The 18,254-nt window shown below is 34.3% G+C and overlaps 1 protein-coding gene across 5 annotated transcripts; it reads left to right on the top strand.

Annotated features, from left to right (window-relative positions):
• The first annotated feature begins 37 nt into the window (after positions 1-37).
• LOC132269052 (uncharacterized) lies at positions 38-17,793 on the top strand. 5 transcript variants are annotated; one of them, XM_059770055.1, is made up of 8 exons: positions 38-869; positions 2,031-2,104; positions 8,429-8,509; positions 9,376-9,468; positions 9,736-9,855; positions 10,987-11,058; positions 13,661-13,738; positions 17,323-17,793. In XM_059770055.1, exons 1-8 carry the CDS (start codon positions 773-775, stop codon positions 17,548-17,550), a joined length of 843 nt encoding a protein of 280 aa, XP_059626038.1. In that variant the 5' UTR covers positions 38-772; the 3' UTR covers positions 17,551-17,793. The 5 variants fall into 5 exon arrangements, with proteins under 5 accessions (XP_059626038.1, XP_059626042.1, XP_059626040.1 ...); XM_059770056.1 differs by having other exon boundaries at positions 486-869; positions 17,318-17,793; XM_059770059.1 differs by lacking the exon at positions 9,736-9,855.
• The last annotated feature ends 461 nt before the right edge of the window (positions 17,794-18,254 follow it).

Here is an 18,254-nt window from a genome sequence, read left to right as displayed (position 1 = left end):
GCTTACTTGTGCGTGGAAGAGGGGGGTTATTGTTGTGGGTAACCAAGTGTACTAGATCCGTTTTAAAAAGATGGACGTGTTTAGCACGCTAATATTTCAAAATAAAGGCTAAGCTAATTTTGTTCTGGTCTTTTCTTTCCTTGACGGGTCTAAGGCAAGAATTAAGGTGCATCTTGGAGAAACTTCGAGGAAGATAGTCTTCGATAAACTAGTGGTAGTTGTAATTAATGAAGACCACTTAACAGAAATAAATAAAATAGAAAAAAAAGGCCCTTCCATTCTCGTTGTTTATCAAACCGGAACAACTGATTGTGGTAAAAATAAACTAGATTATGAATTGAATTGAATTAAATTGGGGATTGCGTTCTTGATATACTTTTTGTTGAACTGGGGGGTTGTGAGTTTCTATCCTTAAAAAAAAAAAAATAATAATAATAATAATAAAAGGTAGAGTGTTTTGCAAGGTTAAAAAAGAATTTTTGTTTAATTTTTTTTTTTTTGGTATACATTTTGGCATTCCAAACCGACTTATAATGAGGGTGCTATAGGTATTATTGTGATACACCGCGGCTTTTATTGACGGAAATAGGGTTTGAATTTGAGAACGGTCTCTAGATTCAATTTCAAAGGGTTTTAAGTTTTAACTAATAGAATGGTCCGTATTCGTAGGTGAAAATAAAAAAATATTTGAGTTGATGCCATCACCGAATAAGAAATTAGGGTTGTTTTTGGATCATTTCGAATCTGCCTAAGGAGTTGGATCAGACAACGAATGGACCAGACATCAGGATCATCAACGGGCAAAAAACGCGCGAGAGAGGAAGATATTGTAACTAAAAGCGAAGACATCGATCAAACTCCTTCACTCGGTCAGTTCGCTGCATACACTCTCTCTAAATCTTTATCCCGTTCTTGAATTCTTTTTTGGCTGAATTTGACGACTCAAATTGTTAAACACTGTTTTTTTTTTAATTAGTTTGCCTAATTTGGTTTCTTTTAGAATGTTTTTGTTGAATTTTTGTCCTGCTATTCTTATTATTTAAATTAATGCTCTAGTATCTCTTAACGAAGTATGATTAGAGTTGGTGCTTTACATTGACAGAGAAGAAAAGAAAAACGATATGTATCTCTTGTGGAGAGAAAAGACAGGAAGTGAATACAGGCACGGCTACATGCAAGCCAGAGGAGGGCAATTGCCCTGAATTATTAAAATATTACTTGTGCCCCCCCTGAAATTCTTAAAAAAATGCATTATTGCCCCCCCAAATTCATTTCCCCCCACCTTACATCCTGCCTCCGGTCCTGAATGTAGGCTTAGTAGATTAGAGAGGAGGCGATAACCTCGTTGTTGTTTGGGAGGGAAAAGCGTATGAAGGAATATTTGGTTTTGTTAGTAGGCAGGATAAAATATCATTTACTATAAAAATTAGGGAGGACTACAGGCAATTACTAAACCATAGAAGACAATAATTAAGGCAAAGGTATATCAAATTGGGGTGCAAATGTCACATTCTAAAGAATGTAATACAGTCGAGGTAGGCTTATATAGATTAAATAGTTGGGGTCTGACGAGGTCCTTTAAATGCTAGACTTACTTTCTTGTATTACTTATTTTTTAATATAAAAAAATAAAAATAAAAATGAAGCAACTTTTTTCTTTTGAATAAGATGGTTAAAAGGCGTATTAGCAAATCTTTTATACCGATATCGTTGAGGAACATATTGAAGAAACACTCTAGAACTGTTACACTCCTTATTCTATGTTTTACGAAATGCGATGGAGATTGATAAAGAGCTAAATATGTTCTGAAATTCAGAAGGGCCTTTGTATAAGGTGGTTGACTATAATGTTAGTGTAATTGGTTTAAGGTTAATGTCAACAGTCAGTTTATTATGATGGGAATACTAATACAGTAATTGTAGATGCTAATGATGAATAAGAGTTTTGGAATGGTGCATAATGTTTTTTTTCTGTTCTTTTTCTTGTTAAATCTGTGTATTGTTGCCTTGACACATCTATCTGAATGCAGAGGAAAATTTCACATTTAGCGATACGTTGGTGGCCCTTCGCATTATGCGTGCTCAATTTCCTCGCATTGACAAGGTAAATATCTATGATACACTCATACACATGTACATGTGTGTATGTATCTGTGATTGCTTTTGTATGTGTAGGGCTGCCTAGCTGTAGAATTTGGGACTTGTAAATATGAATATGAATTTGCTTGCATCCATCTTAAAAGAAGTTATTGATATTGGTCAGTTATGTCAGAAGTTTTGGTGCCTTGGTGAATTACTTGATTTTTAGAAAGAAGTTGATACACTGGCACACACATTAAAGCTTAATTTAGAAAATTATGAAACTCTTAATACCTATTGGAAAGAAATAAGAAAAAATCTTTACAACAAGAATCATGTGGATCCACATCATGTGGTTTTACCATAAGATATACCTGCTGCTACCTTGTGCTGGAAGCTTTTCCTTTTCCCTTTATCTGTTTCTGTAAATAAGGATTTTTGTCTTTGAAGTTTTTCCTTCAAATTTATTATTTGTAGGAATTAGTCAAACATATTTTGGGGATTGAATTTACTCTCAACTGTATTTCTCTCTTTGAAGTTTTTCCTTCAAATTTATTCAGTGTAGGAATTAGTCAAAACATATTTTGGGGATTGAAATTAACAGTATTTTTCTCCAATTAGATGCATTAAACCACTACTCTTTAAGCATATGTCATGATCTATAATTGTATGGATTGAATAAGCATATGCCATGATCTATAAGTTCCAATTGATGTGCTTATGGAATAAGATGCATTTTAGCTATTTCTGAGTTTTAGCTAAAATGTAACCAGAAATAAGGCACAAGCTCCGCTAAAGTGGGCCATTAGAATTTGCGTGATAGTACCTAAATCTCTGCTCTTATTGCTTTCCATGACTGTACAGTGAAAGATGGTAGTTGCTGCCTCATTGTTGTTCAATTTTGATTGCCTATCACTTCAATGTTACTTCTAGCTTTCTTAAATTTTCATTGCATACATTTTACTGCCTGTGACAGGTTCACCCCAAGACATTTTGATCTTAGAGTTTCATTCTTGATGATGCCTATAGTTCTGACCTGGAACTAGCATCTATCTAGTATTGTCAATCAAAACTGTGTCATTATTTAACAACATTTTGTGGTCATTTTGAACGTGTTATTTATTTATATTTATTAGGGTAAATTACTCTGAGAACCCTTGAGGTTTGCTCAAATCACTCTCCGATGAAACTTTTGAAAACATCACTTTGACACCCCTTGTCTGAGATATTACCGTTAGGACCGTTAATGTCTAGTATAAAAGTTCAAAAATGCCCTTGATTTTAATAAACATAATACTTATGATGTAAACCAAAAAAAAAAAAAATACATAAATTTAATATACATATAAATTAATATACAATACACATATATACATATATCTCCACCAACGTTGCGGCAACACCACCACCACCTGATAATGGCTGGTGCCGCCTCCACACCTCCCCCCCCTCCCTCCCTCTATCTCTCTCTCTCTCTCTACCACCATAGCAATTTCCACACCAAACATCTTGGACCCAAAATTCCCTTCCTCCACCACCTCCTCTGATCTTGCCCTCTCTGGTTCGTCTTCCCTCCACCACCTCCTCCGAACCGAAGTCGGCTTACGGACTTAGATTTCTTCAATTCGTGATTATGTAATTACTCCTCTCTCTCCTTCTCTGGTTAGCCTTTTATCTCCCTCAACTCCCTGATAATACCAATTGATGGTGATAGTCCCGAATGGGATGTCTATAGAGTGAAAGTAGAGAGAAATAGCAGGTACAGTGTCGAAGTAGAAGATGACACAAATGACCCATGAGTTTGAGTAGTATATACACACACATATATATAATAGCTGCTCTCACTTTCTCCATGCAAATGGAATCAAAACTGCCTATTCGTAACGCGATGAACATTAATTATATATAAATATATAATTGAAGCGCAATCTGTAAAAAATATATGTATATATCTCCAAACCCAAGAATAGGAATTGGGATTTACATTAAATTGTTAGGACTTGTGAGAGGATAGAGTAGCCTAATTGGGGATTTTGGAAGGCGATGGGGATGGACGGAGCCGGAGGAAACTGTGGCTGGTAATGGGTAAAATGAGATCGGCATTTGGGGGTGTTTGGAGGTGTAAGGGTGATGGTGGTGGTGGAGAGACATATTGCTTCAAATTGTAATTTCATTTTACAAATGTGTTAATTCTGTTTTTTTAGTTCTGATAAGGGTAATTCTGGTAATTCATTTTTATTACTTTGTCAAACCTCAGGAGAGGTTGACCACATTTTTTAAAAATGTTTCATATGAGAGTGACATGAGCAAACCTCAGGGTGTCTCAGAGTAATTTACAATATGTATTATTTAATTCGTTAATCTTGTTTATTATGTTTTTGAGTGTATAAGCATAGTAAAGATGCCTAGTAGACCAAATAAGCATGGTCTGTGGCACCCAAGGCTTCAAGGCTTGGCAAAGTTGCATCGTATTGGCTGTTCTAACTAACTCGGCTGGCGCTGCATCTGAGTCGTTATCGATATATCAGTGTCATTAAAATTCACGAGCAACTCATTCTTTACAGGAAGAGTATTGGATGTAACGGACGGTAGTAGATGTTATGTTTTTATAATGGACTCATTTTGCAGCGGTAATGGCTATAGCTCCTGTTAGCTCCCTGGGTATAAAAATTTCTTCATTCCGCATTCTTTTTCACTTTCTTTCACTTTTAACCAGAACTGCTTTCAGACACTTCCCAAAGTATAGATTTATCCTCCAGTCCTTCAAAAAATACTAGATTTGAATATCATCTTGAATTAGAGCTTTCCAATACTTCAAATAATCGGCAATTTTTCATTTGTTTTTCAAATTTCCCCCATTTTGGCTTAGATTTAACATAAAGATAATGTTCTATGTTATATTCATAAGCCTTGTTTGTGAGTCTTGTTCCAAAGCTCCCGATCTCTCTAATTTTTTTTTTTTTTTTGGAAATTTTTCAGAGAGATAAGTGATTAACATTCATACAATCATGTAAACTGTATTTTATTTTGTGTCACACATCTTATACAAGTTATAAATTATAATTTTTATTATTTCTGGAATTTTTTTTGTAATTTTTACTGAATCTTTTATCTGCTGATTTGTAAGTTTTTTGCACTTAGACTTTATATATTATTTATATTTCTTTTTCAAAGTTTAATTATTATACTCACTGAATTTTTTATTTGATAAATGTATTTTTAATAATTTATTATTAAATTTTCATATAATAATAATGCTTATTTAGCATAATGATAGATTGCATTAATTTGTAATATATATTAAACTATATGATGGGTATTGATATATAATTTTGTGAAGTATATTCACATTCTATAATTCATAATAGCATAATGATAGATTGCATTAATATGTAATATAGATTATTCTATAGCATAGGTATTGATATATAATTTTGTGAAGTTATTCATATTCTTTTTCACTTTCTTTCACTTTTATCCAGAACTGCTTTCAGACACTTCCCAAAGTATTAGATTTATCCTCCAATCCTTCAAAAAATACAAGATTTGAGTATCATCTTGAATTAGAGCTTTCCAATACTTCAAATAATTGAAAATTTTTCATTTGCTTTTCAAATTTCCCCCCTTTTCACTTAGATTTAACATAAAGATAATGTTCTATGCTATATTCATAAGCCTTGTTCGTGAGTCTTGGTCCAAAGCTCCCGACCTCTTTTTTTTATTTTATTTTACTTTTTTTGAATTTTTTCAGAGAGATAAGTGATTAACATTCATACAATCATGTAAACTGTATTTTATTTTGTGTTACACATCTTAGACAAGTTATAAATTATAATTTTTATTATTTCTGGATTTTTATTTATTTATTATTTATTTATTTATTTTTGTAATTTTTACTGCATATTTTATCTGCTGATTTGTAAGTTTTTTGCACTTAGACTTTATATTTTATTTATATTTCTTTTTCAAAGTTTAATTATTGTACTCACTGAATTTTTTATTTGATAAATGTATTTTTAATAGTTTATTATTATTTTTTCATATAATAATAATGCTTATTTAGCATAATGATAGATTGCATTAATTTATAATATATATTAAACTATAGCATAGGTATTGATATATAATTTTGTGAAGTATATTCACATTCTATAATTCATAATAGCATAATGATAGATTGCATTAATATGTAATATAGATTATTCTATAGCATAGGTATTGATATATATTTTTGTGAAGTTATTCATATTCTATAATGCATATTTGCGTGGAATCTATGATACAAATAATATAAATATATTATTTTATATTTTACTAGTTTAGTATATCAGTTGTCACTAATTACACTCTATTTATAATTAGCAGTAATTATATGTTAGAGTATTCTATTATGATGCAAGTTGTATTAGTTACATGGATTATTTATGTAATAGTTTGACTAATTTAAAAGTTAAACTTTGTATGAAGTATAATTAATTTACAAATTAATAGAATTTCGGTAGTTTGACAAATTCATATATACTAAATTAGGGTTACAAATAATCTAACATATAGTTCAATTGCGTTTGTATGTTTGATTAGATCTTGGAAGTCTGATCTACTACAAGCATTTAGATGTTTGATTTAGATATGTACTGTAATTTGTTGCAGGACATGCCACCTCAAAGTGGAGAGGGCAGTGGCACTGGTGTTATGAGTGATGACATAGGTTGGAGATTTGGTACACCTGTTGAGGGTGACAGACATAAAGTTACTTGTAGATTTTGTGGGAGAAAAATTTGCGGTGGTATTACACGGTTGATGGAGCATTTGGCACACAAGAGGGGTAATGTTGCACCATGTGAGCGGGGAAGTTACGGAACAAATGCTGAAATATCTTGTAGAGGGTAGAGGTCAGAGTCAAACAGATGAGCCATCCCCTTCCGGAGCCCCTCCACGGCGCACCCAACGTAGGGGACTATGGCTCCGTGTCTTCCTCATCACAGCCAGAGCAACCATCCAACTCATCCAGGCTGTCCAGGCTAGAGGGCAAACTCGATGAGATGCAACAATCTCTCGTTGACTTCAAGCAGAGTACTGTCGACCGTCTTGACCGCATGGAGTTTATGTTAAGACGATTATACGATGACTTTTTTAAGGATGCTTAGGATGTTATAGTCAATTTTAGTATTAGAGTTTCATCTGTACTTTCTGTACATGTCCTAAATTTGGAATCTGTTAGGTTAGCTACTAGTGTTGTTTCGATTTTGACATGTATGAGAAACTTAAGTTGGTTTACAGATATGAATTTTCTCTTGTGACTGGGTTCTCCATGACTTCATGTTTTTTAGATGCATTGTAATGAATTTTTGGGTCACTAATTATATTGAATTACCTTTTAAGTATTCAACAAAATATACTAAAGATCTTTAAAATCCATATTTATTGGCTTTTGAAGTTAAAAGTTGCATATTGGTACCTTTTGTGTAAGTTGCAAGATCGAAACCCTTGTTACACCCATGATCTCATTTTTGTTAGTAGCAATCGCAAATCAAAACGTTGGTAGCGCCATGAACCCCTTCATAATTATTAATTTATTAGCACAAAAAGCATTTTGTATACATAATACTCTACCTAACATCATATCATGGTCTTAGATGTAAAACTTTTGAAGAAAATTTTCATGATTTTTTGTTTATCAATGATGATGCATTGTGTGGGAAAATCCAATTTATATATGAAATAATTTATATTAAAATCCTCAGGCCACTTGGCCATAAAAGGCTCTGTCCATGTAATATTTATTATTATCGCCACCTCTTTTTTTTTTTTTTTTTTAACAATTTCTCTCATAGTGCCAAGCTTCAGTGCATGTCCCTAAGCATTGTCTTGTTTTCTTAAATTTAAATACGTGGTTAAAAATTTTGACTTTAAAATATAGTCAATGCACTTCTGAGATAATTGGTTATCTGTAGGCTTTGATAACTTTGAGGACTATCTATTACATTTATACCTATGTTTGTGTCTTGGGCGCCAAGTCACTAGAATTTTATTCATGTTGTGTTGACATCTGGTTTTGTTGGTATTAGTGTGAGAAATGGGAGCTAAGGATCTTATACAAAAGTTCATTGTGCTCCTTTTTCTAATCAAGTGCCTTGTTTGTTGGTTTGGTAGTTTGATATTGCAAAATCATGCAATCCTGCCTTATAATTAAAGTTTGTTGCTATATTATAAAAATAAAATAAAAAGAAAGAAGAAGAGGTATTAAAATAAAGAACCTTTGTGGAATCTTCTTGGTATGTTATTTTACGAAGTGATAATTTTATCCTCAATGTGATATTCCATTATATTAATGATTCTGTTTTTTCAGGTCTCAGTTCAGCCTTTTATTTTGCAGTCACAGTTGTATAGCAGTGTGAAAGACAGAACCCAGGTGGATAGGGAGCTAGAGGTCTGGTAATCCAGCATGTTTTTTGAAATTTCTTTGATTATATCAGTTCATTCCTATATTCCATGGACTTGGATCTGTGTATTGGGTGTGGGTATGTATAGCGTTGGGCTTGTCAAATCCCTAAACTGAAGGACACAGGAATTATGCTAAAATTTCATAATATTTAATATTTTTATTTATTTTCTAGAGTAATTTTTTATATGACAAAGCATTCTATATAGGTATTCCATTGATTCTGAAGCAATAGTATAATAAAATTGAATAATTGAATATACTTTTTAGGTGAATGTCCAACCAAAAGTGGTGATCTATACCCGTCTAACTATTGTATGTCTGACACGGGTCCTTCACCTACTTTTGAAGAGTCCATGTAAAATAGGTTCATTCTAACTCTCTTCTGAATAAATAGAAGTATATAAGTTGTTAATGATAAAGTTAAAACGTGTTTCAACAATGTTCTTACAGTTATAAGCCTGATGAAATTTATCTTGAACTTTGTGTATTGCTTCCCTAAAAAATGGCATGGTGACAAAGTTTGCAGTGAAACTTACTTCCTCTTAAAATTTCAGTTCATAATCTGAACTAGAATAGGAGGGATTGATGTATTAGGCTTTGTGCTAAAAAAGTTAGGGCTTCATCAAATTGTATATATTCCTCTCGCTTTTTCTGCAGTTATTTGTTGGAAATTTACTTAACGGTGACTCACTGACAAAAAATTTACTTCACTTTGATTATTTTTGTGCATCTTGCATTGGAAACTGGGTTTTGTTTTTGAATTCATTTATTGGAGTATTTTATCTTGTGTGTGTGTGTCTTCCAATTGGCTCATTTTATTCTATAAATTATCATTTTGTACATTTTGGCAGTCTTTGAGGAGGGAGAGAGTTTTGCGCATTTTCAAATTAAATACTGGACAAGATGATCATGCCATAATGTTTTTGGATGACTATTTGGTTCAGGTTGGTTGCTTTTATTTGTTATAGATATACTGTTCTTATATTGAACTTTTATTGAGAAGCTGGTTTAGAGTGTGAATGTCTATACTTCATGAAAGTTTGTAAATATATACTTGTGTGTAATTATGCGTAGGTTTGTGCTTATCATGAATAGTTTTTCTATAGTTTATTTCATTTGATATGAGGTATCCGCATATGTGGTTCAAGATTTTCTCTTTGACGAATTGGCAATGCATTAACTATGTTTTCTTTATCCTACTTTTATTTTAGATAGATCGAATTGTTAAAAGAATGGAAGCAAAAAAGCAAGTTGATCTTGCAGTTTTTGAGTGGTTTAGAACACATGTTATCCATTCGAAGCTGGACCCCAGTATTGGACATCAAGAACTTGTGAGTGACTCAAACATGAACCAGTATTTTTGCTCAACTCTATGTGACTGATTATTTTTATTCTGATATATCCTTGAATGCATCAAGTACTGGCATATGTATACAAACCTATGGCATTTGTGTACACTTGATTATTAAATAATTACGTTGTTTTATTTGCTATCCTCTTTCTGTGCACCTCTAACATGGTCTACTCTTTTCCCCCTCCCTGATAGGGCAATGTTCTTATTAGTTGACATAAGGTACTTATTTATCATAGTCAACATTTGCGAATGCCTTCGTAGCCCAGCAATTGGGTTGCTCCCCGTTGCTCTAGGGATCCCGGCTTTGAGCCTTCGTACCCACTAACTTCTAATCTAACATTCTTGTCATGAAAAGAAAAAAAAAAATCATAGTCAATATTTCATTCACTCAACAAATGTTAAACAGTTCTGCTCTCTGAGTGTGCCCTTTCCTGAGTGGGTCTGCTCATATGTTTCCTTTTTGCTGATAGTGTAGTATCTTATTGTTTATTTTGCTTGTAACTCTTCCTTTGTTGAACTATACTTGTCAGCATGAAAATTAGATTTGTAATTTTGTGGTGCATCTTATCAAATGAATATTTAGTTAGTACTTGGTGTCACTGACTGTGTGAGGGAAAACTAGGTATAACTTCTATAAATGGTAAAACTAGAGAAAGTAGACTTATGCGGTATGGCTATACAACGCAGACCCGAAAGTGCAGAAAGAGTTATTTGCCTAGAAGGCAAGCAACAAAGAAACTGACCAAAACTTACATGGAATCAAGTTATTTAGAGTCATTTTAAAAAATTAAATGTAAGATGGGACATGTTGTGTAGTAGGAAATAATCGAAAATGATAATTCGTATGACCGATCCCTTTCATCTGGGATAAAGGCAAGAATGACGACGACGACGATGACACGACAACTTGGTGTCATTGATTTAGTAAAGTCAAGTCATTTTCTGAACTTATATCTATATGGCATTCATTAGAAAGCTCTTTTTAATTTGTTGAATGTGTCTTCAATATTATAGCGGAAACATGTTTGCTTTCATGTTTAACTTTTTGCACTCTTTTCAATTTATCAATTTGATATTCACAGATTTGCTACTTTCTGCTGCATTGCAGTTGTCACTTCTATCAACTGGTGGAAAGGTTAAAGATGAACACGTCTCTCTTTTAATTAATGCTGGCCTTCTTGTAAGTGTGATTAGGATTCTTAATTAATAATGGAATCGGTGCAGTTGTTCGAATCTTGTGATTTATTGCATCTTGTCCTCTATATTCTAGTGATGCAGGTGAGGATGTTGGAATCCAAACGTTGTTAGCAGGTGCTAATTTGGCACAACTTTAAAAGTGGTGTTTGTGGACATGTCTGTTGACTTACAAACAAAGAAAAACACACACAATGAAACCCTCTCACAAATGCAGCATATAAAATATGCTTTAGAGGTAAGGCACATGGTAATAGAAAAGCCACCCCAATCTCCTTCCCCCAGATGAGTAATAGATTAAAAAGGTAGTCCTCAAGCTCCATCAGATCACCATGACATGAGCCTTTGCCATGGACCTTGACATCAAAGACTGGTGACAGAAGTAGTCATAACTTATATGGTACTGCTGAAGCCTTAAACCTCTACCATAGTTTATAGGCATTAACACATTGATATCTACTTGAGGCTAGAGAACAGCTTCAGGAGTTTTAAGAGTTTGACGTTCTTAGTGGCGTGATCTCTTTGTCATGTTGTCAATTTCGTGTGATCCAGGGGTTCTTTGACTTAGTGGTTGGAGTCAGGGGTTAGCCCGGATGACCCTGCCTTGAGAGGGGCTTTATTGTGGGATGTGTTTTTGTCAATTCACTTTGCACAGCATCGGTGTTTGTCATGCTGGTGACGGTTTAGTTTGCAGGGTGATCCAATATTGTGACAATCACCCTATTGATCCATTAACAACTGGATCTACCTTGGATTTAGGGTGATCGAATATTGTAATAGTCCAAATCCAATCGAAAATGAAATTTATGAAAAAAAAAAAATCCAATTGAAAATTTATTTGAACTTAGAATTATATAGTATAACAGTATTTACATTATCTATCTTTTTATTTTATTTGTTATTATTAATTATCTATTATTGTTACTAATTAGTAAGAACTACAACATTGTTAAGTATTTAATATTATAAATTCAGTTTGTTCTCAAAATTTTATTTATTCGTAATTTCTTTTCTTTTTTCCTGGTAAAGAATTTAAAAAATTAATTGTTAATAATCATTCATTATTTCTTATAGTCGGATTATCAAATATTAAATATATAAAAGTCTTTGCTTCTAATAAGAGTTGTGTTGTTCCTTTCGATTATCGGATCTAGATTCAGATCACCTGTGATAAGCTCCAAGTCCATTCCATTGACCAAAATCATAATAAGAACCCTGCTTCTGTAGTATTGATGTTCGAAGTTTTGACAGTTTGCAGTCATGCATTGTTTATGACAGTTTACAGGCTAATGGCCTGGCGGTACCAGGTCTCTATTTCCCAGAGGAAGGTTAGGGGTTCGAGTCTCAGTGGAGGCGTGTGTGTGGGTACTAACTAAGAAAAAAAAAATGCTGTATTGCTTGGTTTGTCAATCATGTAGAGCTAGGGAATTTTTGTGGTTGCCTTGTATGCGATTAATGACAAGAAAAACTAGGGATGTATAGTACTGGTTGTTGTCTGCCTTGATAATTAACATGCTAGCCACTGAAAAAAAATTCCTATAAACTTGTCAAGGAAAAACTTCATATTCTATAATAGAAGCCGGATTTTGTCATGATACACTGGCATGGACCAGTGTTCCCAGTTATCTTTCAGCTGGTATTTGGTTTTTCTGTTAGAACAGGGGTTATTGTTGTTGGATGTGGTGCTTCTTTCAGGTTATTAAGCATGGGTTGAAAACAATTTTTATAAAATTGTGTCATGCAACTTAAAAAAATTTTAGTGGACGAGAGGCACGGTAGATTCTTTCAACTACAAATCCTGAATCCCAACTGCTAGGAGATGGCTATAAGAGACCCACAAGACTGAAAACCTTGGAAATTTGAAAGAGAGTAAAATGGAGCTTGTTTTTGCAGCAAGGTTTAATTAGATTTGCAGAGAAAAGAGAATGGAATTGTTTTGCAGCAAGATTTAATTGTTTTTGGAGTTGGAAAAAAATAAAATAAAATTTTATCAAAAATTATAGACAGTCGTGATTCCATGAAATTATCTCAGATCAGCAGATTGCTTTACAGTGATTTTTCTCTTGTAATTTCGTAGGTGATCTGCACCATCAATTGATCCTGAATTTTCCTCTTGTGATATTCTCTGATGAACACTAGAGTATTCTTCAATATTGATTCTGTGTCACCCTTCCCTTCATACATTCCACCCATTTTTAGGCTGGTTGGGAAAAATCTTTTACCGGATATCGACTCTAAATTGTTGGAGATATATTTATGTTTGAGTGCACTAGAAATTGTGCTACAGAATCTTGACTATGTACCTATGCGTGTGTGCACGAATGGAAATACCGACATTGTGGTTATGTAGTCAACGAGCCTAATTGGGTGAAATACTGAAATAGTGTTACATGAAAACATTATCAAACATGATGACCCTTTTGACAGTTCATATTCATCATATTGCTTTTCCTGTATTCCATATTCTCTTTATTTATCTTTATTTCTCTCTGTGATTTTTATGCAATTTTGTTTCCCTTTTTTTTTTTTTTTTGGGTTGGTCATTCCATCTGCTATTTTTCTTTCTAACGGTCACTTCATTTTTTCAGACTCGCCAACTTATTGATCCAAACATGTACTGGTTTGCAATTCCAAATATTGGTTCAGTACTCAAAGGTCTCTCTCAGGTACTTGCTTGAGGATTTTCTATACCTTACAAGGCAAGGATACACATGCCATAGATGTTATTTTCCTATATGAATAAAGGGTGTGAGACTGAAATAACTACCATGAGTGGATGCATACAAGCTAGGAAACTAGGCAAGAAGGAGGGGGGCTTGTCATTTGGTCTGTTAATCTGTATAATACATTTTTTGAGTCTTAAGGATGGCTGTTGATTTGTTAGTTGACAACTGTTTGCAATACAGTTCATACAAGTTTTAAGTATTTTACTTCTTTAGTAAATAAATCTATTAGTTGCCACAATGGTAATGGTTATGGTACGTACCTAAAGCATGACAATTTTTATTCTATTTAAATTTAAAGGCATTTAAAACCTCATTTGCATAATTTACATAATCTTTTTATATCGATCAATTTATAGAGTAGCTAGTTATGTAATCTCATAGCAGGGGACATAAAATTCTATTACCATGGGTTACATTTGGTACACAGGAATGAGCGGTGAAGTGGAGTGGTCATTTCTGACCATTCCATTCCCATGTTTGGTTGGTAAAAAAAAGGGCTGCAATGGTCATTCTAAAATAATGGTTGTCCCTTCAAATGTTTGATTATTAGCCATACCTTTACTCAACTGGACGAATGGTATTTCCATTCCCATGAGAATGATGCAAAAAATAGCTTATTAAGCGTGTCTCTGATATATATCTTGTGCCTGTAATCTTGTCATGTTCTTTCAGTAGGTGTACAAGTGAAAAAACATCTGGTAGGTGTTTAAATAAATAAAAATATGATTCTAATTTCTGGTATTGCTTTGCCTAAAATGTAATTGTATGCCTAGCATCCGGTTACTTTAGTGGTGTGGACACCTGCTACCCCTACATCATTAGTTCATGTATACACAAAAAGACTTTAATTACAAGGTCATATATGATCAATAGCCAATATTAACAAACAATCGCTAACTGTCAATAATAAAATAAAAGAAAATGGAAGCTATATAATCCTAATAATCTAAACTACATCACTTTCTTTTTTTTGGTTGACTAGAGGGGCGTCTCCACCGTTTGGGTGGAAGTAATCTTCTCTGGACACTTATCACGCCCTAATATCATGCGCTAATTTTATCTTGGAAGAATCCCCCAATAGTAGCCTCTAGGGGAAGAGGGTTGGAGGGGAACTCAAACCAAAGGCATCTGCCCTCTCATGCTCGGTCATTGACCAATTATTCAACTCCCATATGGTTCCTGGTTCACTCATCTCAATTTTGCTTTTTGTAAAGGCAAAAAAGCATAAAATGCCCCTCAAGTATTAGGAATCAGCATTTTACCCCCCTGAACTACAAATTCGAGCAAGTCAGTCCCTCAACTATCAGAAATGATCAGTTTCACCACTTGGCTGTCCTTTCCGGCTCATTTCCGGCACAGATGGAGCGCGTGAAGTTACTTTCTGATATAATTCCATAGCTGCCCTTACAATATGACCGTTGTAGCCCTGTCTCTATAAATGGACTCCAAACCTCAACTATGCAACCAAGAACCAAATCTCTCTGCAACAATTTTTATTTTTTATTTTTTTATTTTTGGGTAAAATCTGTACAACATCTTCCTTCGGCAAAACCCCAACCAATGACGACCATTGGACGGGGACTCCGATTACCACAACAATATCACAACTCATGTTTTCTCAGCTCTCTAATCATTGATTTGATCAATCGTTGAAGCTTCGATCTCTTACTTTAGGACAGATAATCGATTGATATCGAATTTCTTGAAAATTTGTTATACAATTATGACAAAGAGGTCATCGGCATCGTCGTCATCATCATCTCCACGATCATCGACGTCGCCAGAATTGCGTCACCACAATTGAGCCTATCCCTTATTGCCTCAACATCAACTCTCAACCACTGTCAAGCACCGGGAAGGAGCGGAGGCTGATTTGGGCAAAGATACCATGCAAATTCCAACAACATCCCCAAACTGTACAAGAAATTCGACAACGATATAAAGTCCGTGAAATTCATAAACGAAACAGAGTTTGATCGAAGTGGCCACCAAAATCCCAACCCATGGTGTGTTGAACCATTTAGTTGCAGAGTGAGTACCACATATTTTCCCCAATTAAAGATTTTGGAGCGATTGAGAAAGACCCAGATGAGAGAATTGCCTGAAATTTGGAATTTCTGAATTTACAAACAGCCTCATGCCGTCACTGTTCATCTTCTTCAACGCGTAAATAATGTGCAATACCCAATTGCAAAACCTTTACACCAATCGCAACCCAAACACCCAACCCATCTGCAAAACTTAACCAATGGTGCTTGCTCGCACTCCGTCACTACTGAGCTGTTTCTCATCGCTGATTCAATTCGCGTGCTCGCCGGTAAGTTCCATGTCCGTTCAGTCCGCGCCTTGCCTGTTCATTCCATGGCAGCAGTTCAGACCTGCGTCCTCACCGGTAAGTTCCGTGGCTGTAGTTTAGACCCGTGTGCTCACCGGTTCACTCACCGACGGTCAGTTTAGACTTGCGTGCTCGCCGGTAAGTCCCTACAGTTCGTCGTCGTCGTCGGTTCCTTGTGCACTATTTGTAAAAGTCTTCCTTGATATATGTAATGTGTGTGTGTGTGTGTGTGTGTGTGTGTGTGTGTGTATATATATAACAATTAGGGCTTCCTGATCCGCCCGCAGCGCTTGCTGACTCTCCTCTAAACGCTTTATGCGCTCGCTGGTAGCGAGAATGCGCGCTTCTTTCTATATATATTTTTTTAGGTTTTCCCCTCAAAATTATTGTCTTCAATATATATATATTGATTTTAAGCATAACTGGATAATACTTTTTTTTTTTGGTTAGTCAAACTCAATTTTACACTTATAGAATAACTGTGAGGGTATTGATGGTATTTCACAATTTTAATTTTTTTTGCTTTTTCTAAAATGTTAATTATAATGGGCATTTTTGTAAATGTACAATGCTGGTGACCGGCAATGAGCCGGAAAGGACTGCCAGGGGTCAAACTGCTCATTTTTTATAGTTGAGGTACTGACTTGCTCGATTTTGTAGTTCAGGGGGGTAAAATGCTGATTTTTAATAGTTGAGGGTGGTTTTTGCTTTTTTGCCTTTTGTAAATGCCTCGTTTGATTCCATACTAGTCACAGGTGGTGTTTTTATGATTAGAAATAGTTTATTATGGGTATTGGACTTTGTTGTCAAAGATACAAACTTTTGTGTTCTTTATCAATTAACAAAAGTGGTTGGAAATTTACTCGAAATGTGTATTTTGACAAGTACGAGATTATCTATCAGCAGTTTTAAGTATTAACTTTTTGGAGGCTAGTTTTATATATCATTTGAAGTTGAGTTTTATCCATCAAATTTGAGGGGCAACCCAAAGGCATGAAATTGAGAAATTTTATGAGGATAATAATTCCATTGAAGTAAAAGAATATGTTTTTAGTTTGGAATTATAATTTTTTTTATCATTACAAGGGGGAGACTTTTCTTGACGAGTCTGTCCTGGTCTATCTGAATGCAAAGGCTTGTTAGAACCATTCATAATGTGTTTACTTTTTGGCTTTTCATTTTAGGGCAGAAAGGAACTCCTTTCCTTTCTAAACCGAAGGAAATACAAAGAGATGATGTTGGCTGTTTTAGAGAAGAAGCGTCTCCGATTTTCTCAGTTGGATATGAGATTTCACATTCGAGATCTGGTTGGTTCAGGTCACCTCGGAACTGCCCAGACACCCAGTGGCTTAGTTATCCGGGTCTCAAAGGATTGAAAACCCAGGAAATACACAAGCTTCAACCGATCGCAATTTAGCCGATCGCAATTTAGCAAGTATGATGCTCTGCTCTACTGCTTGTCAAGCTTAAGAAGATGTTTACTTGCTCTTTCGTATTACCATATTTTAACAACTTGTATTATATAATTCCTTGTTGGAATCACGGACTTGAAGTTTCAGCAATTGCTTGCATCAACATGAATTAATGCAAGGTGATGTGACTGCTCCACTGGGCCTTTCTTAAAATAATAATAAAAAAATTTGTTCATTTAAATTTATCATCTCACTGTTATGGTACTTACATTGTGAGTCTTGTGACCATTCATGATCAATTGAAATCAGTATGGCAATTTGAAATTATAGGTAACTGCAATGTATTGGGCCTATTATTTTTTATTCTTTACTGATTTGTGGATCTTGTTTTATTAGCTGTCTTTTGATCCCTCCAAAGTAAAAAATGAAATAAATTAGCCCTAATTCAGTGCCATATTGTTATGATAAATCCAACAAAGCAATGGTTGTGTACATCCATCCAGTTTAGACTAATAGCTCTGTAAAAATATTTGTCAAACTCTTTTTAAAACTGTGATTGGGAGTTGACTTTGTAATTGTATTATAGCTCAAAGACTGAAGCTGTAAGTGAAATATGAAAACTTGAAATGATAGTTATCTAAATTGAAAGATTTGCCTTAGATGGCTCTAATTCAATTTGGCAAATAACACTGAGGACTTGGTGAGTATT

Source organism: Cornus florida, unplaced genomic scaffold, assembly GCF_030987335.1.
Source record: "Cornus florida cultivar Cherokee Brave unplaced genomic scaffold, ASM3098733v1 CherokeeBrave_3.0.0_Hap2_Chr08, whole genome shotgun sequence".
NCBI lineage: Eukaryota > Viridiplantae > Streptophyta > Magnoliopsida > Cornales > Cornaceae > Cornus > Cornus florida.
Note: the sequence above shows the minus strand (reverse complement) of the source record. Positions and strands in the feature narration are given on the sequence as shown.